Genomic DNA, 26,370 nt, shown 5'->3' with positions numbered 1-26,370 from the left:
AATTTTTTACTTTTTTTATTTTGCTTTCTGTTTGCCATGTCCCTGTTTGGTGAGATATTGCAACAGTGGGTCATAAACATTTGTCGTTTGGCACATAATAGGATTGAGGACCACAGAGGAACTGCACCCTTATATACATTCACCACCTAATATATAACATTTTCAATTTAATCTTTTCAAACTTTTTTTTTACATTTTTCTAACACCCTGAACAGAGGGTGTAACACACTTTAGCACCAAGCTAGTTTCATTTTGACACTTTTTTTTTTTTTTTTTATAAATGGTGCCTAATTTCATTAGACGGTCACCACAATATATTTAACACACTTATTTATTGCAACCCTACAACAGGAAGGGGGTGCAACACATTTAGTATTTTTTATATTTTATTTAAACACTTTTTTTAATTTCACAAAGGATTTTTCCCTATGCGATTCTGGTTTAAGTGCAGGATTCTACGACTCTCTACTAATAGAGGAATAGCGCCATATCTACACCTTTCCACACGAACCTCCGTCCTAGCCTCAAATCACACAAAGGGTGGTACAGGTTTTGCTGAAGAATATCCCTGTATTTAGCACCATCCATCTTTCCCTCAACTCCAACCAGTTTCCCAGTCCCAACTGCTGAAAAACATCCCCACAGCATGATGCTGCCACCACCATGTTTCACTGTGGTGATGGTGTTTGTGCCAGACATAGCATTTTCTTTGATGGCCAAAAAGTTTAATTTTAGTCTCATCAGACCAGAGCACCCTCCGCCATACATTTTGGGAGTCTCCCACATGCCTTTTCACTAACTCAGAACGTGCCATTTTGTTTTTTGCTGAAAGTAATGGCTTTCTTCTGGCCACTCTGCCATAAAGCCCAACTCTATGGAGCGTACAGCTTATTGTTGTTCTATGTACAGATACTCCAGTCTCTGCTGTGGAACTCTGCAGCTCCTCCAGGGTTACATTAGGTCTCTGTGCTGTCTCTCTGATTAATGCCCTCCTTGCCCGGTCCGTGAGTTTTGGTGTGCGGCCGTCTCTTGGCAGGTTTGCTGTTTGCCATGTTCTTTCTATTTTGGTTATGATAGATTTGATGGTGCTCCTAGGGATCTTCAAAGATTTGGATATAATTTTTTTTTTTTTTTTTTTTATAACCTAACCCTGACTTGTACTTCTCAACAACATTGTCCCTTACTTGGGAAAAAATATATATTAAATAAGAAATATACGAAGATTACGGCACCCGTCCGAAGGGCTATCCACCACAAGGGGACAGCGCTGCTGGATCCCAGCTAACACGCCTGTTATCCCTGCAGGGGTTAGGCGCTCTGGTGAGTGCGGGCACGAGTGGGGGTTACAGATGAAGGCATAGAGCACTGAAGAATCATCACACTATTATTTTTGAGTTGATGTACTGATACTCTTCACAGACTATATATTTTTCGAGATATATATATATATATATATACATACACACACATCCAGTTGAACTTTTTATCACCATTTTTTTAACACTACACATCTATTTTAATATTTTTTCCAATTTAACCACTTCGCATCCAGGCCATTTCTGACACTTCGCTCTTACATGTCAAAAATCATCCTTTCTTTGCTATAAAATTACATAGAACCCCCAAACATTATATATGTTTTTTTAGCAGAGACCCTAGAGAATACAATGGCGGTCATTGCAACTTTTTATCTTGCACGGTATTTGCACAGCAATTTTTCAAACGCGTTTTTTTAAAAAAAAAAACAGTTTCATGCTTTAAAAAAAAACAAAACAGCAAAGTTAGCCAAATTTTTTTGCATTGTGTGAAAGATGAAGTTACGCCGAGTAAATAGATACCTAACATGTCACGCTTCAAAATTGCACACGCTCGTGGAATGGCGCCAAACTTTGGTACTTAAAAATCCCCATAGGCGACGCTTTAAAATTTTTTACTGGTTACATGTTTTGAGTTACAGAGGAGGTCTAGGGCCAAAATTATTGCTCTTGCTCTAACGTTCGCGGTGATACCTCACATGTGTGGTTTGAACACCGTTTTCATATGTGGGCGGGACTTGCGTATGCGTTCGCTTCTGCGTGCGAGCTCACGGGGACAGGGGCGCTTTAAAATTTTTTTTTTTTTTTTTTATTGTTAATTTTACTTAAAAATTTTTATTTTTACACTTTAAAAAATTTTTTTTTTTTTTGATCACTTTTATTCCTATTACAAGGAATGTAAACATCCCTTGTAATAGGAATATGACACGATCAGTCCTCCTTACAGTGAGATATGGGGTCAATAAGACCCCACATCTCATCTCTAGGCTGGGAAGCCTAAAATAAAAAAAAAAAGAATAAAACGATCGCCGCATCACAACCGAAGCGGCGCCGTTTTTTTGAATGCAGAGGCCGGGCGTGACGTCATAACATCGTGCCCGGCCTCCGAACGATCATAGAGACTCCGGCGACCATCTGGTCCGCCGGAAATCTCTATGGTGAACATCCGGCGCCGGCGGATCCGCTGTCCGACTCACCGATCGCTAAGGTGAGTCGGTAGAAGCACCGGAGGGCGGCGGGAGGGGGGGGGGACGTCCCCTCCCGCCGCCCGTAAGAATGATCAAGCGGCAGAACAGCCGCTATGATCGTTCTTATGGTGTATGGAATCGCCGGCTGAAAATGCCGGTATCTGAATGATGTCTGTAGCCTCAGACATCATTCAGATATAAGCCCCGAAAGTTGAGGACGTCATATGACGTCCTCCGGATGCCAAGCGGTTAATATTTTTTACATATTTATTCTTGCCATTTATTCACTTGAAGTGATTTGTTCTGGACTCACTTGGGGATATTGTTTATTAAATTAGCTCCTTTAGCTATCTAGCACGTCATTTGGTGTTATTAGCATCACTGTTATTTATTGTTCATGAATTTTATTTTTATATATTTCAGATTTTTTTTTTAGCACTTTGCACTTTATTGCACTCTATTGTGTATAACACAGAGAATATTTTATTTATCATTTTATTTCTTATTTAATATATATTTTTACCACTTTTGAACAGCGCCAATTCCCCTGTAACAGTATTTCTTTGTCTTCTGAACCTCACTGAGGTGATGTTCTTTACTGGGGGGGCTGCAGTTCCTTTTTCCTAAGCGCGGAAATTTGTCTTTTATATTATCCCTTACTTGTTTGGAGAGTTCCTTGGTCTTCATGGCAGTGTTTGGTTAGTGGTGCCTCTTGCTTAGGTGTTGCAGCCTCTGGGGCCTTTCAAAAAGGTGTGTATATGTAGTGACAGATCATGTGACACTTAGATTGCACACAGGTGGACATCATTTCACAAATTTTGTGACTTCTGAAGGTAATTGGTTGCACCAGAGCTTTTTATGGGCTTCATAACAAAGGAGGTGAATACATATACACATGCTAATAATCATTTTTTTTATTTCTGAAAAATAGTTTTATGTATCTATTTTTCTAATTTTACTTCAAAAACTTAGACTATTGTGTTCTGATCCATCACATATAACTTAGATTAAAAAAATTGAACCAAAGGCTTTAATGTAACAAAATAGGTAAAAAGCCAAAGGGGCGAATACTTTTGCAAGGCACTGTATGTGATATCCCGTTTAATATATCACATCAATCAGTTCAACAAACTCATAGTCCATAAGTAGATAATTCTTAATGCAGTGATCCAAACGTGTTTGGGCAAAACATGCCTATGAACCACCTCTGGGTTCTGTGAACACTGTAGAATCCTGGGCTGCCCGATAGCGTAGTCTCCAAATATATAATTGGGATAACAGAAAAGGCTGGATAGTGTGATAACGTTTTGGTATATAAAATAACTTTTTTTATTAAACACAAGCCCCAGGGGGTCAGGGGTACTCGCATGGATTTGGTGCATTAGTGCACCACTCTATAATAAATATATACCGGAATCGCATGAGATAGTATGCGTCTCCTTCTTAAGCAGACCAGCTGCCTCCAGTACGGTCTTGTCCCCTTCACAATGAGTGTCGATACAGGCATGTGACACATCTTCCTCAGGAGGATCCCCCTGAGGAAGATGCGTCACATCCCTGTTTCGACACGCTGTATATGTAAGTTTTTCTTACATATTTTTTTCCTTTTTTTTTTTTTTTTTTTTTTTTTTTTTATATTTTCAGGGTAGGATTCCTGATGATGACAGCAGGACCATGAATTTGTAATTTACTGTGTCCCATTGGGGAGTTTTACCTTCACTTCCTGTCCCTTAGCCAAAACAGGAAGTGAGAGGGATTCCCTAGTTGTCAACAGAACTAATGTCCCAATTGGAAGATTTCCCCTCTATCACTGTTCTAGTGTCAAACCAAAATGTGGAATTTTCTTCACTTTCACTCTCAGTGATAATGCTAAAAAGGGCAAATAGAGAGTATTAGTCAACCTAACATGGACACAGACAGCAATAAAAACCTGACAGATGTTCCAATCCTTCTACATTCTATCCAAAACTCAAAGAAAACCAAGTTTTGCATTTTAAAGTGGCATTAAAGGTTCGGCTTTCAAAAAACAAATATGTCATACTTACCTGCTTTGTACAGTGGTTTTGCAGAGAGCAGCCTTGATCCTCCTCTTCTTGGGCCACCTGCTGGTGCTCCTGGCTCTTGTACCTTGGCTAGTGCCCCCATAGCAAGCTGCTTGTTATGGGGGCACTGGTGGGTGCTCACTCCCAAGACCTGCACTATACGTCCATAAGACACAAAGAGCTGCATCACAGCCCCCCCCCCCCCGCTCTCTTCTCATTGGCTCACTGGCTGTGATTGACAACAGTGGGAGCCAATGAGGAGAGGGAGTCCTGAGGCTCTCTTGCACGTTGCTGGATCAAGAAAGGCCTCGGGTATTAGAGGGGGCTGAGGGGGGAGCAGCACACAAGGTTCTTTACTTTCATGCATAGAATGCATGAAGGTAAAAAACCTTCATCCTTTACAACCTCCTCTTCTCGGGCCACCTGCTGGTGCTCCTGGCTCTTGTACCTTGGCTAGTGCCCCCATAGCCAGCGGCTTGCTATGGGGGCACTGGTGCTTTCTCACTCCCAAGACCTGCACTATACCTCCATAAGACACAAAGAGCCGCATCTCAGCCCCCCCCCACGCTCACTCCTCATTGGCTCACTGGCTGTGATTGACAGCAGTGGGAGCCAATGAGGAGGAGTCCCGAGACACCCGAGGCTCTCTTGCCCATTGCTGGATCAAGAGAGGGCTCAGGTTTTGGGGGGGAGGGGCTAAGGGGGGAGCAGCACACAAGGTTTTTACTTTACTTTCATCCTTTACAACCACTTTAAAGTCTTGTGTTGCTCTCAGCCCCTCCAAATTTCCAGCTTTACTTAATACTAACATAATTATATATATATATATATATATATATATATATATATATATATATATATATATATATATATATATATATATATATATATATATATATATATATATATATATATATATATATATATATTATATTTATTATATGCTGCTGTGATCTGACTTCCTGTTAGAGGGTCCCCTAATTTAGTTTTCTATGATCCCAATGTATGTAGGACTGTAGCCACCCTTTTTTGTTCCTTCCCAAGATGGACGGTGAGATGTGTAGTGTGTATAGAGCAGTGTACATGACTGCAGCTAAAGGAGGGAGAAAAACACAGTAAGATACTATTTCATAAAAAAATTGATTACAGGACCATTAAGAGAAGTATGTTTTTGTTTTGTTTTTTTTTTTCCCCCCTTTTATACTTACCTAGGTGGATGCAGCATGGGACCGATGCTGCATCTGTCCCCCGGCATCTCTACACTGAGAACCGAGCGATCGAACAACTCTGATGGCTCGGTTCTCTCAGCTCCCCGAGCAGAGAGCTGCTGACTGTCAGTCACAGCTCTCCTCTCTGCTCCCTCCTCGCTTACTGGTGCGCTGAGCTGTAGAGGGGAGGGGAGCGGCCGTTTCAGGCTCTCAGCGGCTCGCTGAGAGGCTGAGTCAGGTCTCGGTCCAGGCACCTGGCGGATCCAGACTTCCATTGTCGGGATGACTTGGTGCCTGGATTGATTTCTGTGACGTCGGCAGAGAGCGGACTTCAGTCCACTCTCTGCTGAAAACGGATCACAGGAGTAAAAATGAGCTTTGGCTATAATTATCCTTTTTAATGCATTCCTTTTACGCCTTCTGCAAGCAGCCCCAGCCCCACCCTATACTTACCTGACCCTAATTTTGATGCAGCAATGTGCACAAGAGCAATGACTCTCCTGGCTCTCTCTCCTCATTGGACAGAGCGGCAGCAGCGGGAGCCAAGGGCTCCTGTTGCTGTCAGTCACAGCCAGTGAGGAGGGAGTGGCGGACAGGGCTGAGCCATGCTTTGTGTGTCACACAGAGCCAGTTTATGAGCGGGCATGCATGAGTGACCCCATAGTAAGCGGCTTGCTATGGGGGAGGAGCTAGGAGCGCTGGTGGGGGACCTGAGAAGAGGAGGATTGGGGCTGCTCTGCAAAACTATTGCACAGAGCAGGTGAGTAAACACATTTTTTTTTCTTTTTTATAATTACCTTTAGAATCCTTTTAAATACACAGGCCCATAGACCTCTTGCACACAGACGTAATACTTTACAGATTTTTATACTCAGGATCTTTAACAGCTCTGTGCATTGACTCAGACAACGATACACCAGTGTTTAGATCCATAGAAAGAAAAACACTACAATGCGGCTTTTTTACGCCTGTATGCGAGGGGCCATATTCTTGTCATGCAGCTTGACTGCAAAATAATACCTGTACACAACATGGCCCAAATTGGGCTTTAAATCACTGGCGTTCTGTAAAAATTTCTGTTTCTCGGAAGGAAATGAGAAGCTGATTTCCTCTTCTATTTCCTGCAAATGTTTCTCTTGCATCTCAGTGATCACAGCTCTGCGGGGTAAGACCATTTCGATTAAAAGCTTAGAAGAATTTTCAGATCTCACAATTTGAAAGGCATTGCCGAGCTGTATTAGAATGTATGAATTGTGTTCTTTATATCAGGGTTGGCAGCCCACGGCCTTGCATACAAGAAGAGATTGGTCATGTTGACACTTGTGGTTTATTAGAAGCCAGAAGGTCAGCTCTATGAATGTGGTTGTTTTTAATTGTTAGATGGATTTGTATATTCAAGTAAAGTAATGGCATCTTTTTTTATTAGTACGCTTTTCAGTCTAGATTGTACTTTTTTAATTACATTAGTTGGAATGGAAAACTCTCTCTTCGGTACTTGGGAATATTACATAAAAGTAATATTTTCTTTGCAATAGAACATAAATCGACAGAGTAATTAGCATGACAAATGGTTAAATATAATGACCAAAACGCCATTTCAGCAAACTCTTCTCATAGATTGCAAAGACGCCTTTTGTCATAGTCTTTTGAATTGAAAAGCAAAGCAGGACACTGGAGTTGGTAGAACTAAAGCATCACCTTTTATTGAACAATAGAAGACTTGATTGTTAAGTGCACTTTATCCAGACTGAGGTGGAACATGTAGAAACCATCAAACAGCACGGTGTACAGAAACTGTGGCTGATCATGCATTAGCAAGTAGCAGTGCAGCGGCACATGGAAACACCAAGGCAGGCAGACCGGCGGCGTCTAAAGCTGCACGCAGAGTAGGCTAACTGTCAGATGCACAAGGTGATGTCATATGTGGGTGGGCCACTATGTGTTTCGAGGGTGCCTCCCCCTTTCTCAAGTCAAAGTTTGCATCCAATGGAGATGCAGCAACTTGTTTATTTTTGACAAGCAGTTATGAAACTTTTGATCTGCCATTCAATTTCTTGGTTTTGCCAATGCCATTAGGGATACAAACAATCAAGATAGTACCCCTTGACAACTATACTTCACACTAACAACACAATTGTCAATATTTTATAAACTGGTCAGTACAGACTCATATGGACCATTGCGCTCCTCATAAATTGTTTTTATTTGACAAAGGGGGTGGCGCCCCCGAAACACTAAGAGGCCTGCCCACATCCAGCATCACCTAGTGCGTCTGACAGCTAGCTGCTTCTGGTTGCGGCCGTAGACGCCACCGGTCTGCCTGCCTTGGTGTTTTCATTTGTTGCTGCACTGCTACTTGCTACTGTGTGATCGGAAACAGTTTCTGTACACCATGCTGTTTGATGATTTCTCCACGTTCCACCTCAGGCTGGATAAAGGCTTTTAACATGTAAGTGTGCTATTTAATCAATTTTGTTGCTTTTAATTCTACTTACTCTAGTGCCCTGCTTGTGCTTTTCTCTACATGTGACTGGGTCCTTCCCGGATCTGTTTTGGGAGCTGCAGATGTTTTTGGATCTTTTTGTCCCCTCTTCCATTGGAGCTGCTGTATACAAGGACTTATGGTTATCAGCAGTGCACACCGCGTGTGTATCTTGTGCGTGTTTTTTTTTTTTTTAAGTGTTTGAACCTTCTTCAGGTCGTTTTGTTTGCGTCCATAGAAAAATAGGCCTAAATTGGGGGGGGGGGGGGGGTCACAATATCATCATAATCAATAAATAAACCAGACAACCAGATCCTTGGATCGGGGTGGATGTTGTGGATAAAAAGGGGGGTGGGATGGAGGTGCTTGTTGACTATTTACCCTTGTGAGTACCCTAATCTACATGTGTATTAAAACTTTCTAACTTACTACAGTCAGATTGTCGCCTGTGCATTCTCCTCAGTCTGAATTTTTTTACATCCTTTTTCTTTTCCCTTTTTTAAATTTTTTTTATTTATTTATTTTTTATAGAAAAACATGTCTGAAAACTCTAGTGACAGTGAATCATCGTGTGGATGGACAATTATCAACCATGAGGCAAGTAACTTTATCCTTTTCTTCTTTTATTGGGCAACATGTTCACTCATATATGTTTGTTGGTGTCTACGTTCTGGGTCACATGCTCACTTTGGAATATTCTTGAACAGTGGTCCATGGGACGGATGCGGCCCTTTGCTTGCCTTTATTCAACCCTTGGGACACTATTTGTCTCTTTGACATCAACAATCTAGTATTTCTTCCCACTGACACAATTGATAGAACATAAATTCTTCCACTGACACCAACGATGGGACACTATTCCTTCCACTGACACCAACGATGGGAGCTATTCCTCCTCAACCTAACCATAGGGATGCTATGTATTTTTTTTTTTTTTACTTCCACTGACCACCAGGGCTGAGCCATTATCTACTCCCACTCTCCACAGTATGACCCCCCCCCCCCCCCCCCCCCAAAGTCTGAAAGACCGTAAACTGGCCCTTTGTTTAAAAAGTTTGGAGACTTTTATTCTAGAATCTAGATGCCGACTTGCTTGCTAAAGAAATTAAGGTAGTGGTGTTGCTAAACCTGGACATCCCTGGCATATACCCTTGGTCACCTGCCGGTTACCCTGGTTGTCAGGCTCCTCGCCAAAACCCTAAATGTCAACTCCACTTTATTGATATGGCAGAATCTGAAATGGAAAAACCTGCTCATGTAAAAGATTTTCCTGCACCTTTGCTTCCAGAACACTTTCCTTACATGAGTTTTGTCAGATGGTTTGTCAGCTCCCTTTGGTGCAGGACTTTACCTGTAGGATCTTAAGGGACATTAGGTACATTTTTGGGGCTTTGCTTGTCTCTGATTGCACTGGAAAAAGAGAAACTGTAGAGATAATGCCTCTTCCTACAGGTAAGGTCCTGGACTGCCGAGGAGCTGATATACTGGTAATGAGGTAGAGATGCAACAACTTATTTTTGACAAGTAGGTATGAAACGTTTGATGTGAAGGTAGAGTTCTGCCATGCAAGTTTTCAGTTTTGCCAGTGCCATTAGGAATAGGGGGGAACTTTACATACAGTTAAGACATGACCCCTTACCAACTTATACTTCATGCTAAGAACACAACTGTCAATATTTTAAACTGGTCGATACATACTCGTATGGACCACTGTGTTCTCATATATTGATTTTAGATTTGGTTTATACTATGTTTTTGTATTTAGTGCAGCATTATTTAATATATCAACAATAAATCTTGTAAAATTGACTTAAAGCGGAGTTCCATTCAAAAGTAGAACTTCCACTTATTCGTTTACCTCGCCTGTTTTTGACAGATACTGTTCCCCACTTCCGGGAGATGGGGCCACGGCCTGGTCTCTCGGTAGTTCAGTTGTGGCAGCTACACCCGACAGTCGATCCGAAGATCGGCTGGGGTGCCGACATCGCGGGCCCCCTGGACAGCTATGTGTCCATATATTAAAAGTCAGTAGCTGCAGTATTTTGGACTGGACCTCCTCTTTAAAGTGGTTGTAAACCTAAGACATGAAATCTGAACAAAGCATATCCCTCTATATAGTGTGTACTTGTGTCAATTAAGAGTACCAAGTGTCACTTTTTTCTGCTGCTTCATTCCTCTGCTATCAGGTTGGATCACATCTGACAAGTTTTTCTGACACCAAGAGAAAAATGGTGACGGGAAGGGACTTTCAGCTGATTGACAGCCTCAGCTCTGTTCCTGTGTGCTGTGTGGAGGGGGGTGTCTCTTCCTTTCAATCAACTCTCAGAACTCTCCTCACTGAGCTCTGCAGAGTGTAACTTCTTCCCTCTCGCCCCCTTTTTCTGAACTGGAAGATGAGCTTTAAAATTCATCATTTTGGCTGTAGAGAGGGGGAAACTGCAGATAAACAGGTACAACTTATGTAGGAGGATTTGTTTCATCTCCGTGCATCACCTGAGCCAGTCACTGTATGTAAGGGTTTACAACCAATTTAAATGAGATCTAAAGTCGCAGAATGCACTTTCATTGTATAACACCAGCATCGTAATGGCAATACAAACAATAGTTATTTTTGACAGTCCAATTTTACATTACATGAATAATTTGCTTTCATGTTTTGAGGGAGCTAGCCATCTTTTCTCACAGCTTCCCAGATTCCTTGCACGCTTTGCTGCTTCTCCTCTGCTCATTTCTTTGGTTTGGCCCTGGTTCACACTGAATGCGGCTTTGAAATTGCTCTACTTCAGGGCATTTTGAAAGCCAACGGTCTGTGCAATTTCATGTACAGCTTGCTGACACCTGTGCGACTTCATGCACAGAAGTCAGTGCAAGTCGCACATGAAATCGCCAAAAATAGTGCAGGAACCTTCTCAAAATGGTGCAAGTCAAAGTTGTACCGATCTGAATGGTTCCAAAGCCAGAAATAGGGTGCAGATTGCCATGCAACTTTAATCTGTCAAATCACATGACAAGTCGCACCAGTGTGAACTGGGTCTAACTTTCAATTTCTATGGACTATGTATCCCTTTGTGTCGTGCTGCCTGCCTTCGGAATCTCCTCCTCTTCAGTACTTCTGTAGTATAGGTTTAGTTTGGAAGGCAGGCTCTAAGACACAACAGTGCATGTTTGTTTACATAGTAAATATGCGTCACAGAACTCGCAAAATCAAACGTGTGGGATTCTTAAAAAAGTACACTTTCAAACTTCAAGACCTTTCAGATTATTAGGAGTAGGCCAAAAATCATTTAAATTTGATGTAGAAATGAATATATTATTTGAAATGTTGACCATAGATGCACATTAACCGCTTAAGCCCCGGACCATTTTGCTGGTCAAAGACCTGAGCACTTTTTGCGATTCGGCACTGCGTTGCTTTAACTGACAATTGCGCGGTCGTGCGACGTGGCTCCCAAACAAAATTGACGTCCTTTTTTTTTTCCACAAATAGAGCTTTCTTTTGGTGGTATTTGATCACCTCTGCGGTTTTTTATTTTTTGCGCTATAAACAAAAAAGTGCGACAATTTTGAAAAAAAAAAACAAATTTTTTTAAACATTTTGCTATAATAAATATCCCCCAAAAATATATATAAAACATTTTGTTTTTCCTCAGTTTAGGCCGATACGTATTCTTCTACATATTTTGGGTAAAAAAAAATTGCAATAAGCGTTTGATTGGTTTGCGCAAAAGTTATAGCGTTTACAAAATAGGGGATAGTTTTATGGCATTTTTATTAATTAATTTTTTTTTTTTTTTTTCAAGTAATGGCGGCGACCAGCGATTTTATTTATTTTTTTTTAATCGTGACTGCGACATTATGGCGGACACATCGGACATTTTTGACACATTTTTGGGACCATTGTCATTTATACAGCAATTAGTGCTATACAAATGCACTGATTCCTGTGTAAATGACACTGGCAGTGAAGGGGTTAACCACTAGGGGGCAGTGTAAGGGATAAGTATGTCCTGGGGAGCTGTGATCAGTGTCCTGTCACTAGGCAGAACGGTGAGATGCTTGTTTACATTAGCATCTCCCCATTCTTCCTCTCCGTGAGGCGATCGCGGGTATCCCCGCGGCGATCGAGTCCAAGCGGAATTCGCGACCCCACTCACGGAGGTCCCGGCTGGCGCGCGCACGCGATGGCACAGCGGCAAATTTAAAGGGACGTACAGGTACGCCCATTTGCCCAGCCGTGCCATTCTGCCGACGTACATCAGCGTACGTCAGTCAGGAACCGGTTAATCAGCCTCTTATAATGTGGTACCTCTAGTAACACTCATTTATAACAGAGAACAACTTTTTACAACCCTGTTCACTTTCATGGTGCTTCACTGTCTTCAGAGTTCCTAAGCTGGTGCGGTGCTAAGCACATTTATGAAGCACATCCATATACTTTATAAATGTGTAGACCTTTTTCTTTAAAGCAATGGTATGGCCTTATGCAAATGAAAAGGTTCGGACAGCCGCATGCCAATGTAATTCCTTTGAGTAACAAACAGTCCATACAGCAAACGGAGTCAGAAGAATCAGATATAGCTAACGCGTTTCACATCCCTTACTGGTGCTTAGTCATAGCTAAAATAACGCTAAAAACACAGATTTATAACAAGCATAGATGACTAAATGATCGTACATGTCGTCATTCACTCCATCATGTGTAGCCAATAGAACACTCAGAGACAATGGGGCCAGCTGCAGAAATTGAAAAATCCAAAGGGTTTAACAAAAGCTCCTGTAATCCTTTGTATAAAAACTCACCCTAGCAATAAATCAATACAAAAGTGTGGAAATATGAAGAAGAAATCATATAAACATAAAAGAGAAAACAAAGTAATTACTTTGTGTTATTCTGTCTTTTATTTATGTCACCCCTTGTAAAACAGAGTTATTTTTTTAATCTGTCTTATGTAACATGGCATCTCAACAAAAGAGGTATCATTGTGTCATTGGTAACACAACACCCCCACTACATTGCATTATTCTGTCTTTTATAACATGGCACTGATGGATATCCAGCATGGCTTTTGTTTAGCTGGCATGGTAAGCTTCTTTTCTAGCTCCCAGGTTTGGCTCCTGACCCCTAACATAATAAGCCCAGGCCTGTGCTATCAGCAAATTAAGATACATAAAAGAGCAAAACCTTGAGTGTTCTGTCTATATGTTATGGCATTAACCTATTTGCCTATATACATAGAGTACGTTTTCACCCTGTAAATGGCTAGATCAGGCTATTGTTCTCTGAGGCACCTTTAGACGCTTATTGTGAATAATGTTCTGTACCTCCGTGGCATTACTAGAACCTTCAGGGTCCCAGTGCAAGAAACCCTGAAGGGCCCCCTGACACCCCCCCCCCCCCCCCCCGGCCGGAGCTCTTCCTTCCAAGCCCCGTGGCAGAACGCCAGGACCCGGTCGCAACCTTTGTGACCCTGGTAGTTCCTCCACTGGTGTCAGTAGTGTGTGGTTTTTTTTTTGTTTTTTTTTTTTTTTTTTAATTTTTTGAAGCCCCAATAGAGGGGAGGGGGCGCTCAGGTGAAATATATCAGGGGTCTAAACAGACCTCTGATGTTTCACCTTTAAAACCGAGAAAGGAGATTAAGGACACAGCCCTCAATCTTTCTCTGCTGCCTTAGCTGCACTGAATGAATGGACAGGAATTGCTCTGTATGGAGCTTCCTATTCATTCACAAACTGAAGCATAGTAAACATGGTGAAGCACTGTGCTGAATGCCTGCTTCTCCTCCTTCCCCATCCCGCAGGCATTTAGCGGCTGCAGGAGGAAAATGGAGAAATCGGTTTCTCTATATATAGCTGCTTCTCCTATCAGGGTGATGGGGCCAGGTCGCAATTGCAACCCCTGGAGGTACAGCAGGGGCGTACCTACTAATGGCCAGCCAAGGGATGAAAACTGACCACGCTAACACAGATCAGTTCCTGTGCTTTGTGTGGTCCGTTTAAAACAAGGAAGAAAGGTGACCATCAGGATCAACTTGGTGCTTAAGATGGAAAAAGTACATGAAGATGATGGAGACTTTGGGGTTGATTTACTAAAATTGGAGAGTGCAAAATCTGGTGCAGCTGTGAATGGTAGCCAGTCAGTTTCTAACATTAGCTTTTTCAGTTAGCCTTGGTTCACATTGATGCGATTTGACATGTCAAATTGCATGCCAAATTGGTGCTAATTGCTGGCAGTGGCACCTTCCGAATCGGTGCGGCATGCGGCGCTGCATTGATTCCCAAAAGTAGTTTCTGTACTATTGGTGATTTCGGGGGGGGGTGATTTCCATTGACATCTGTGCAGCAACCTGCACAGATGTCTCTGAAATCGCCCCGAAGTCGGGACTGACATGCGGGAATGAAATCGTGCGAGTTTCGCTGAGCTCTCACAATTTCATTCCCGCTGTCAGTGTGAACCAGAGATAAATATCTGATAGAAATTTTAAAAAAAACCTGGAAGCTGGTTTCTATGCACAGCTGCACCAGATTTAAAGCAGAGTTCCAATTAAAAAAAAAATTAATTAAAAGTCAGCTGCTACAAATGCTGCAGCTGCTGACTCTTAATAATCGGACACTTGCCTGTCCCAGGGTCCAGCGATGCGGGGGAACTAAGCCCCGCTCGTCTCCCCCTCCTGTCTTCTGCGCCGGCATTGTCACTGTGGCTTCACAGCTGGGCATGCGCGAGCCGCGCTGCGTGCTGTGACTGGCCAGGCAATCATCTGGGACCTGTGACGTGTCCCAGATGATTGCCGAGAGGGAGGGGGGAGAGGTGATCTTCCTTCCGGCGCTGCGGTTCCCCGGGAGGAAATGGGAGCTGGAACCCTCTAAAAAGAGAGTTTCCGCTCCCCCCCCCCCCCCCCCCCCTCAGTTTAGTTCACAGATCGCAGTGCAAACTGTGAACTCGCACAGGAATCAGACCACATGGGTGAGAACACCCATGCGATCCGATTTTAGTGCGGGGAAAAACCAAGTCCCTGCACTATTTTCTGTGCGAATCCCAGGGCCGATCCTAGGGTCACAGACGCCTGGGTGCAGAAATATTTTGGGCGCCCCCCCGGGGGCGTGGTCATCTTACTAACTCCTCCCCTTTGCAAATGTTTCTATGGCAACGACTCAAACACAGATGTGCTCCCCTAAGGAGTCTTTGTTAACCTGGGATCCTCCCATGATTTCTTAACAATAAAGAGAACAAGATAGTTAGAGACTGCAAAAATACTACAGGGGATGGTCAGAGACTGCAGACATAGTACAAGAGATGGTCAGAGACTGCAGACATGATACATAAGATGGTCAGAGACTACAGACATGATACAAGAAATGGTCAGAGACTGCAAACATGCTACAGAAGATGGTCAGAGGCTGCAGTTATGATACAAGAGATGGTCAGAGACTGCAGACATAATACAAGAGATGGTCAGAGACTGCAGACATAATACAAGAGATGGTCAGAGACTGCAGACATAATACAAGAGATGGTCAGAGACTGCAGACATGATACAAGAGATGGTCAGAGACTGCAGACATGATACAAGAGATGGTCAGAGACTGCAGACATGATACAAGAGATGGTCAGAGACTGCAGACATGATACAAGAGATGGTCAGAGACTGCAGACATGATACAAGAGATGGTCAGAGACTGCAGACATGATACAAGAGATGGTCAGAGACTGCAGACATGATACAAGAGATGGTCAGAGACTGCAGACATGATACAAGAGATGGTCAGAGACTGCAGACATGATACAAGAGATGGTCAGAGACTGCAGACATGATACAAGAGATGGTCAGAGACTGCAGACATGATACAAGAGATGGTCAGAGACTGCAGACATGATACAAGAGATGGTCAGAGACTGCAGACATGATACAAGAGATGGTCAGAGACTGCAGACATGATACAAGAGATGGTCAGAGACTGCAGACATGATACAAGAGATGGTCAGAGACTGCAGACATGATACAAGAGATGGTCAGAGACTGCAGACATGATACAAGAGATGGTCAGAGACTGCAGACATGATACAAGAGATGGTCAGAGACTGCAGACATGATACAAGAGATGGTCAGAGACTGCAGACATGATACAAGAGATGGTCAGAGACTGCAGACATGATACAAGAGATGGTCAGAGACTGCAGACATGATACAAGAGATGGTCAGAGACTGCAGACATGATACAAGAGATGGTCAGAGACTGCAGACATGATACAAGAGATGGTCAGAGACTGCAGACATGATACAAGAGATGGTCAGAGACTGCAGACATGATACAAGAGATGGTCAGAGACTGCAGACATGATACAAGAGATGGTCAGAGACTGCAGACATGATACAAGAGATGGTCAGAGACTGCAGACATGATACAAGAGATGGTCAGAGACTGCAGACATGATACAAGAGATGGTCAGAGACTGCAGACATGATACAAGAGATGGTCAGAGACTGCAGACATGATACAAGAGATGGTCAGAGACTGCAGACATGATACAAGAGATGGTCAGAGACTGCAGACATGATACAAGAGATGGTCAGAGACTGCAGACATGATACAAGAGATGGTCAGAGACTGCAGACATGATACAAGAGATGGTCAGAGACTGCAGACATGATACAAGAGATGGTCAGAGACTGCAGACATGATACAAGAGATGGTCAGAGACTGCAGACATGATACAAGAGATGGTCAGAGACTGCAGACATGATACAAGAGATGGTCAGAGACTGCAGACATGATACAAGAGATGGTCAGAGACTGCAGACATGATACAAGAGATGGTCAGAGACTGCAGACATGATACAAGAGATGGTCAGAGACTGCAGACATGATACAAGAGATGGTCAGAGACTGCAGACATGATACAAGAGATGGTCAGAGACTGCAGACATGATACAAGAGATGGTCAGAGACTGCAGACATGATACAAGAGATGGTCAGAGACTGCAGACATGATACAAGAGATGGTCAGAGACTGCAGACATGATACAAGAGATGGTCAGAGACTGCAGACATGATACAAGAGATGGTCAGAGACTGCAGACATGATACAAGAGATGGTCAGAGACTGCAGACATGATACAAGAGATGGTCAGAGACTGCAGACATGATACAAGAGATGGTCAGAGACTGCAGACATGATACAAGAGATGGTCAGAGACTGCAGACATGATACAAGAGATGGTCAGAGGCTGCAGACATGATACAAGAGATGGTCAGAGGCTGCAGACATGATACAAGAGATGGTCAGAGGCTGCAGACATGATACAAGAGATGGTCAGAGGCTGCAGACATGATACAAGAGATGGTCAGAGGCTGCAGACATGATACAAGAGATGGTCAGAGGCTGCAGACATGATACAAGAGATGGTCAGAGGCTGCAGACATGATACAAGAGATGGTCAGAGGCTGCAGACATGATACAAGAGATGGTCAGAGGCTGCAGACATGATACAAGAGATGGTCAGAGGCTGCAGACATGATACAAGAGATGGTCAGAGGCTGCAGACATGATACAAGAGATGGTCAGAGGCTGCAGACATGATACAAGAGATGGTCAGAGGCTGCAGACATGATACAAGAGATGGTCAGAGGCTGCAGACATGATACAAGAGATGGTCAGAGGCTGCAGACATGATACAAGAGATGGTCAGAGGCTGCAGACATGATACAAGAGATGGTCAGAGGCTGCAGACATGATACAAGAGATGGTCAGAGGCTGCAGACATGATACAAGAGATGGTCAGAGGCTGCAGACATGATACAAGAGATGGTCAGAGGCTGCAGACATGATACAAGAGATGGTCAGAGGCTGCAGACATGATACAAGAGATGGTCAGAGGCTGCAGACATGATACAAGAGATGGTCAGAGGCTGCAGACATGATACAAGAGATGGTCAGAGGCTGCAGACATGATACAAGAGATGGTCAGAGGCTGCAGACATGATACAAGAGATGGTCAGAGGCTGCAGACATGATACAAGAGATGGTCAGAGGCTGCAGACATGATACAAGAGATGGTCAGAGGCTGCAGACATGATACAAGAGATGGTCAGAGGCTGCAGACATGATACAAGAGATGGTCAGAGGCTGCAGACATGATACAAGAGATGGTCAGAGGCTGCAGACATGATACAAGAGATGGTCAGAGGCTGCAGACATGATACAAGAGATGGTCAGAGGCTGCAGACATGATACAAGAGATGGTCAGAGGCTGCAGACATGATACAAGAGATGGTCAGAGGCTGCAGACATGATACAAGAGATGGTCAGAGGCTGCAGACATGATACAAGAGATGGTCAGAGGCTGCAGACATGATACAAGAGATGGTCAGAGGCTGCAGACATGATACAAGAGATGGTCAGAGGCTGCAGACATGATACAAGAGATGGTCAGAGGCTGCAGACATGATACAAGAGATGGTCAGAGGCTGCAGACATGATACAAGAGATGGTCAGAGGCTGCAGACATGATACAAGAGATGGTCAGAGGCTGCAGACATGATACAAGAGATGGTCAGAGGCTGCAGACATGATACAAGAGATGGTCAGAGGCTGCAGACATGATACAAGAGATGGACAGAGACTGCAAACCTAGTACAAGAGATGGTCAGAGACTGCATGAATAGTACAAGAGATAGTCAAAGACTGGCTGCGTTTGATGGGCACAGTGGCTACGTTTGATGGGCACAGTGGCTGCTTTTAATGGGCACAGTGGCTGCTTTTAGGTGGGGCACAGTGGCTGCTTTTAGGTGGGGCACAGTGGCTGTGTCAGATGGGCACAACAGTGGCTGTGTCAGATGGGCACAACAGTGGCTGTGTCAGATGGGCACAACAGTGGCTGTGTCAGATGGGCAGAGTGGCAGCTTTTGATGGGCTGTGGGCACAACAGTAGCTGTGTTTGGGCAGCACAGACTACTTACTTCCAACTTCCTTGACCGGCCTGGACGCCTGGTGCAGACAGTGCAGGGACAGGGAGGTAGGCAGCCGCAGATCTGCTCTCTCCGGGAGGATTTCTTCCTGTTCCTCTTCTCTTCTCTCTTCTTCAGACCAGCCAGCACAAGTCCGCTGCAGCCGCTCCGGCTCCGCTCCCTCTTCTTAGCCACGCTCACGCTGTCTGAAGATGGCTGAGGTGGGCGGACCTCCCAGCTTCTTTACTAGCCGCGGAGGCGGCATGCAAGGAATGCTGGGGCGGCCGCGGCGCGCTCTGAATGCTGGGGCGGCCGCGGCGTCCCTGAGTGACGTCACTCTGCTCCACAGCTAGACGCCGGCCAAGAGGCCGGCGATTCTAGCTCGGCGCCCCTCTTCTGAAAAGAAATGACAGCGTTGGGGTGCGGTGCACCCCGGCCAGGATCGTCCCTGGCGAATCCAATGCGAGTTCAGCCATACAACTGTATGGCTGAACTTGCATTACTCAGACATGCATGTGATCAGCACCTGTGATGCAGGTGTGTTCTCTGAGTGTGAACCCAGGCTCAAGGAGCAAAATACGATGATACTTGAGCAAAAATGAGCTGCATGGTCAAGTTGCCAGAAAGAAGCCTTTACTGTGCCAATGACAGAAAAAAAACTGATTTTACAATACACCCAACACCTTGACATGCCTCACCAGGCCTTTTTTGTGGCTTAATTATTATTATTTAAAAAAAGAAGCCAAACAACTATGTAATGATGATAATAAATGGCTTCATAACACTATCCTTAAATAAGACATTTTTTTTTTGGCATGATCGGTCATATTTTCCATATTAGTGCCAAAATGTCATGCTTTCTGCTAGGGTATGCAAACTTTTGTGCACAACTGTAATTGTGTTGGGTTATTTAGTTTTTGGGTTTGTGAGTTTTTAGGCTAATGATATACACCTGTTCATACTACTTGTATAAACTCTTTTCTTTTTACAAATAAACATATAATACATGACAAAGGATTCCCAGAGAACAGCGTTTTTTCTAAAAACAGATTATCGTAGCAGTAACCTCCTTTCAGACTCTGGGGGTTATTTACTAAAGGCAAATCCACTTTGCACTACAAGTGCATTCGCTGTAGATCCGATGGGGACATGCAAGGAAGACTAAAAACAGCATTTTTGCTTGTACATGATTGGATGATAAAATCAGCAGAGCTTCCCCTCATTTTAAATCTACTCCTCAGATTTACAGCGACTGCACTTGCAGTGCAAAGTGGATTTGCCTTTAGTAAATAACCCCCTCTGTGTCACATTGAAAAGTTGTACATAAATCTTTTCTATACTGTTTGTTTCTTATAATATGGATGTTTCCTTATATATATATATATATATATATATATATATATATATATATATATATATATATATATATATATATATATATATATATATATATATATAATTTTTTTTTTTTTTTTTTTTTTTCTTTAGGGTTCAGATATTGAGACACTGCACTCAGAAACTGGAGAAGCCGACCTTCCTTCAGAAAACAGTATGCCATTTGTCGAAGATTTGCAGCCGGATTCCCCACCAGAGGCACCAGGTAAATGAAGAATGTTAAAAGAAGTGTAAATCGAGTAAAGTCATTTAAAGTCCATGCACCAATTGTCTCTTGTTTAATCATTTATAGATGCATGTATCAATGAGGATTCCTTGTCTGCTGTAGAGAATTTACAATCTGCTACAGAAGAACATTTGCTGATTGCTGAGGTAGGCATGTGTTGTAAAGAAATATGGGATGTTGCTATATCTCTTCAATACGAGACTGTTCCCAAGCCTGTAATGGTGCCAGGTGATTTTATCGACCAGCGTATGGTAAATCTCAGTATAGTTCCAGCATGTATATGGTATTTATAATATACATGGGGTTTTTTTAAGAATTGGGAACACAAGGGTTCAGACCTGGAAGATTTTACCCCCTTCCTGACCAGAGCACTTTTTACATTTTGGCACTGCGTCGCTTTAATTGACAATTGCACAGTCATGCAATGCTATACCCAAATGAAATTCGCGTCCATTTTTCCCACAAATAGAACTTTCTTTTGGTGGTAATTTTAATAACCTCTGCGGTTTTTATTTTTTGCGCTATAAACAAAAAGTGAAGATTTTTTAAAAAAAAAAACTATTTTTTTTTTTTTTTTTTACTTTTTTGCTATAATATCCCCAAAAAATGTTTTTAAAAAACTAATTTTTTCATCAGTTTTGGCCAATATATATATTCTTCTACAAATTTTTGGTAAACAAACATCGCAATAAGCGTATATTGATTGGTCGGCACAAAAGTTATAGCGTCTACAAATTGTGGGAAAGATTTATGGCAGTGATCTGCGATTTTTAGCGGTACTGCGACATTGCGGCGGACAGATCGGACGCTTTTGACACATTTTTGGGACCATTGACATTTATACAGCGATCAGAGCTATAAAAATGCACAGATTACTGTGTAAATGTCACTGGTAGGGAAGGGGTTAACACTAGGGGGTGATCAAGGGGTTAACTGTGTTCCCTAGTAAGGATGAGCTCAGGCATGTTCGCAACCCACATGTGCAGAGCCCGCCAGGGAGTCGGCACTGCACAGCGCTAATCACAGGCAGTGAGACATTTTCCCGATCCACGGCTGCAGAGATCGAGAAATGTCACACTGCCTGTGATTAGCACTGTGCAGTGCCGACTTCCTGGCGGGCTCTGCAGGTGCGAGTTGCGAAAACGCCTGAGCTCATCCTTATTCCTTAGTTAGTGTTTCTAACTGCATGGGGATAGGACTGACTGGGGGAGGAGACGTATATCACTGTTCCTACTTAGTAGGAACAAACGATATGTCTCCTCTAGCCTGACAGAACAGGGATTTGTGTGCTTATGCACACAAATCTCCTTGCTGGCTCTCGTGCCTGCGATCGCGGGTAGCCGGCGCCGATGGTGGCTCTTAAAGGGGACAACGTACACATATGGGGTTTCGTCCAGCAGAGCCATTCTGCCGACGTATATTGACGTGAGCCGGTTGGCAAGTGGTTAATATTAGGCTAGGTACACACGTGTCCAGTGCAAATTTCCTCTCCATTTTCAATGCGATTTTCTAGAGCAGCTGTTCAGCTGAAAATTTAAATACAGTTCAGGTGCAAATTGTCGAAGCCGACGGCCACCAGCATCTTTAATAGTAACTGGTTGTTGGGAAGCCAGCGGCCATGTCCTTAACAATGGATGACCTTATCGGAGCATGCAGCCTAGCAAGTGGCAATCACGAAGAATGCTGCCACTGACCCGAAAAAAGCTCCGCACCCGACGCTGGTTCCTCCCTGTGATGTCATCGACCCAGCATGCACCCGTCGATGTCACAAGGGGGTGGCCCCGCTCCTTAACTACCTCCTTCCCACCGTATATATTAAAATGACAGCTGGATCCCTTCTCGTTCTGGGACAACGTCATATGATGTTGCCCCAGTGCAACTGCTCCCTCCCGCTAGGGACACGACCCCAATCTCGGCATAGTCCATATGACGTCGCCCCAGTTCCACTGCTCCCTCCCGCTAGGGACACGACCCCAATCTCGGCATAGTCCAGATGACACGGCTCTTTAGCCATGTGATCGGCTGTGTCCAATCACAGCCAATCACATGTAAACAAGGAGTGCCGTTTATCAGCTCTCCTCGCCTCACACTGACAATCAGCAGCATCTCCTCGCAGGGGAGACTATACAGGATTATCAGTGACACCAATCAGTGCGGCATATTAGTGCCTCCTCATCAGCGCACATCAGTGAAGGTGAAAAATTTCTCATTTACAAAAGTTACTGACAGAAACTGAACTTTTTTTTTTTTTCAACATTTTTGGTCCTTATTTTTTCTTTTTCAAAAAAAAAAAACACACCAAAAGAAAGCTCTATTTGTGGGGAAAAAAGTGATTACAAAAATTAATTTGGGTACAACATTGCATGACTGCACAATTGTCATTCAAAGTGTGACAGCGCTGAAAGATGAAAATTGTCCTGGGCAGGAAGGGAGTCCTGTATTGAAGCGGTTAGGAAATGTCTTTGTACATGTTTATATCGTAAGTGAACTCAAAAATGCAATGCTACATATGATAATTTATAACTGTACAATTGTTAACCTTCAACTTTTAATAAAGATTTTGATTGTGAAAAAAAAAATGAAATGTCAGATGGCAGAAGCCAGCGATGAGTACGGAGCTATTTATTTATTTATTTTTTTCTGAGTCGGTGGCGTTCATCGCGATTTAAGGATGGATCTACATCGGGGGACATTGTTTTTGTTTTTTTTAATAAAGGAATTGTCAAAAACTGTCTCTGTGTTCTTATTTCTTTTTTGACACTTTTTTTTTTTTTTTGGTGAATGAGTACTCCATACTCATTCACATTCTGATAAGCCCTCTGCCTGCAGATCCCCACAACCACCGGCCAGGGTGGGGAAGAAGCCCCAGTCTCCTAAAGCATCCCCCCCCCCCCCCCCCCCATGTGGCCTGGTATAGTTTGGGGGGGGGGGGGGGGCGCGTTCGCTCGCCCCCTCCCTGGCTCGGATAATGGCCTAGTATGGCCTGTTGGTTTTTTTTTGGTTTTGTTTTTTCTCATTGAATTTGTGTTCAAAACTGATGAGATGTGCGATTCAGATATCTTCCCATAGAAGGCAGTGAGCCTGGTATTCGCATCTGAATAGCACTGCAGTGCTCAGAAAACACACAGGACTCTTTTAATTTTGCAGCGAATTCGCACTGCCACTGCACTGCCTTTATGTGAACCAGCTCCATAGAAATCTGGTTTGGTTCACATGTCAAGCGAATTGGATGCTGTTCAAAATGCATTCAATTCGCATATATGTTAATGGAGAAAGGCTTGCTTGTAAACACCAGCATATGGACTCTGTACATGAAATACTGTGATCATTTCAGAAAAACATACAGCTCACTCCTCGATCACATGGGCAGCCAAGGGTTGATCCACCTTAGAACTGCCCCAGGGCAAGTCAATATTGCTGGCGGAGAGGTCTGTATACATAGCCACCATCACAAAGTGGCAAATTTTATACATCAAACGCACCCCATTCACGTGAATGGGACTGTGCCACAACTGCTTCAAATGCACATGGTTGTGGCACAGTGCTGTGGTGGAACGCTTTCCAGAGTGTTCTAAGTAACCTCTGCATTTGTGAATGAGGCCTTACATTTCACAGTTAAATATTAAAATTGAAACCTAGTTTTGTCAGGGTCCCCCCACCATTAGTACTACAGGTTCATAGTCTAAATTGAAAGTAACGTTCATGCATTCAGGGGACACAGCTTAGTTGCCTCTGAGAATTGCTCCTGACACTAAACTAACTGAAATCCCCTTGATCCCTGCCATGTAAAACCAGTTTTTTAAGCAAGGTTAGTATACATACTAGATATTGCCAGCCTTTGCATTATCTTACACACATAGGGAAGTTACATAGTGTCATGTGACGAGAGGCTGGAGTTCTTTCCAAAAGCATATACAGAGATACACATGTGAGAAAATGACATGGACTTTCACACTACTCCATGCACACTGGGCAATTAACCCCAGTCCAAAGCATTTAGGTATGAGCGGTGGGCACAGATGCACCATCCAGTCCAACTGCTGGCAGCCTGTCAAATTAGGAAAGCCTGACAGCTGCTGGACAATGCAACTAGTGGTACTTCTGTTCAGGTTAGTATGGGCCCAGGGACGAATAGCCAGACACAGACTGCTTCCATTACAAGCATTCGTCCCTGAGTGTATACTGCCTTTAAATTTAAAGCGGTGCTCCAGTCCTCCCACGGAAAATTTAAAAGTCAGCAGCTACACATACTGTAGCTGCTGACTTTTTTTTAATATGAGGACACTTACCTGTCCTGGAATCCAGCGATGTCTGCACCTCAGCCGACGTTTCCATCGGCTCTCGGGTGCTTCCGCCACCATAACCAGTAGGGGAAACCAGCAGTGAAGCTTTGTGGCTTCCCAGACGATTCTCTACTGCGCACGCGCTGTACTTTGTGAATGGCCTGGGGAAGGTAGAGGGAGCCGACCTTCTGATGTACCTTGGCGGCAGCGAGGTCCGACAAAAGTGGGGACAGATACCTGTCAAAAACAGGTACCCACGGTCACAATCTCCTGCCGTGCAAATTGGATGCAGTGAAAACCGCGTCCGATTTGCAATAGTGTGAACCCAGCCTTTGTCTTTAGATCCATTGATAACTATCGGCTAGTAATGTTCGAACTTGAAATGTGAAAGAAAATTCTGGTGCTGGAGGGTTTCTGTAGCTAACACTATGACCCCTTTCACACTGATGTGTTTTCAAGCTAAAAAAAAGCGCCTGAAAAGCTCACGAAAACCTATTTCCATTAAAATCAATGAATGCTTTCACACTAGGGCAGTGCGCTGGCAGGGCGGTGAAAAAAGTGTCCCTCTCCATTAAAGTGAATGGAAAGCTCTTCAAAAGTGCCTGAAAAGCTCTACAAAAGCACTCAGTGTTTTATTGGCAGTTTAGAAGCTCCTCCGTGTGAAAGGGGCCTACAGATTATTGTAAGTATGCAAGATACAAGTATGAGCAGGGGTGATCTGCTCCCATGATAAGTTTCAACTCCGCACATGTCTGAAAACATATCGGTGGATCTAATATCAAGGGCTGGGTGTGGGACTGAAGGAAGCTTTGTATGTATAATGTGGCAATATAGAAAGCAGTACATTCTTTAGCCAGTCCTAGATGGAGCGATTTTTATTTTATTTTTTTTATTTTTATTTTTCATTTTTTTTCTGCAACCATGGGTTGCAGGAAATAAAATCGCTAGATTCCCCCATCAACACGGTCAGTGTTGGTGCAGGAATGCCTCCCGGCCAGGAGAACACTCAGGGGTTATTGCTAGCAGCTATAGCCACTAGCAATAATTGCATGAAAAATCAAAGAGGCTGGTTGTACCCAAGTTGATCAATTTCAACTTGGGTACAATCAACCTGCCCATGCATGGTTTGAACCGTCTATGGCCAGCTTTAGAAAGTAAAGCTGAGAATTTACCATTGCTTTTACATCTCCACTCACCACCAGTGTTTAACTTCTGGATGGAGTTGTTAACCCATATCTGTCCTACTGAGAAATCTTTGGAAACATCTGTCACTGCCCTCCAGCCACG

At 43.5% G+C, this 26,370-nt stretch overlaps 1 protein-coding gene across 1 annotated transcript in view; it reads left to right on the top strand.

Annotated features, from left to right (window-relative positions):
• The window catches only part of CCPG1 (cell cycle progression 1), an 80,873-nt gene that overhangs the window by 10,919 nt on the left and 43,584 nt on the right, over positions 1–26,370 (top strand). The window contains 3 exon segments of the mRNA XM_073618759.1: positions 8,767–8,832; positions 20,668–20,779; positions 20,867–20,946. Coding sequence (XP_073474860.1) covers positions 8,773–8,832; positions 20,668–20,779; positions 20,867–20,946 — 252 coding nt within the window. The 5' untranslated portion in view covers positions 8,767–8,772.

This window comes from Aquarana catesbeiana, linkage group LG03 (genome assembly GCF_042186555.1).
Source record: "Aquarana catesbeiana isolate 2022-GZ linkage group LG03, ASM4218655v1, whole genome shotgun sequence".
NCBI lineage: Eukaryota > Metazoa > Chordata > Amphibia > Anura > Ranidae > Aquarana > Aquarana catesbeiana.
This window is presented reverse-complemented; position numbering and strand designations above follow the sequence as displayed.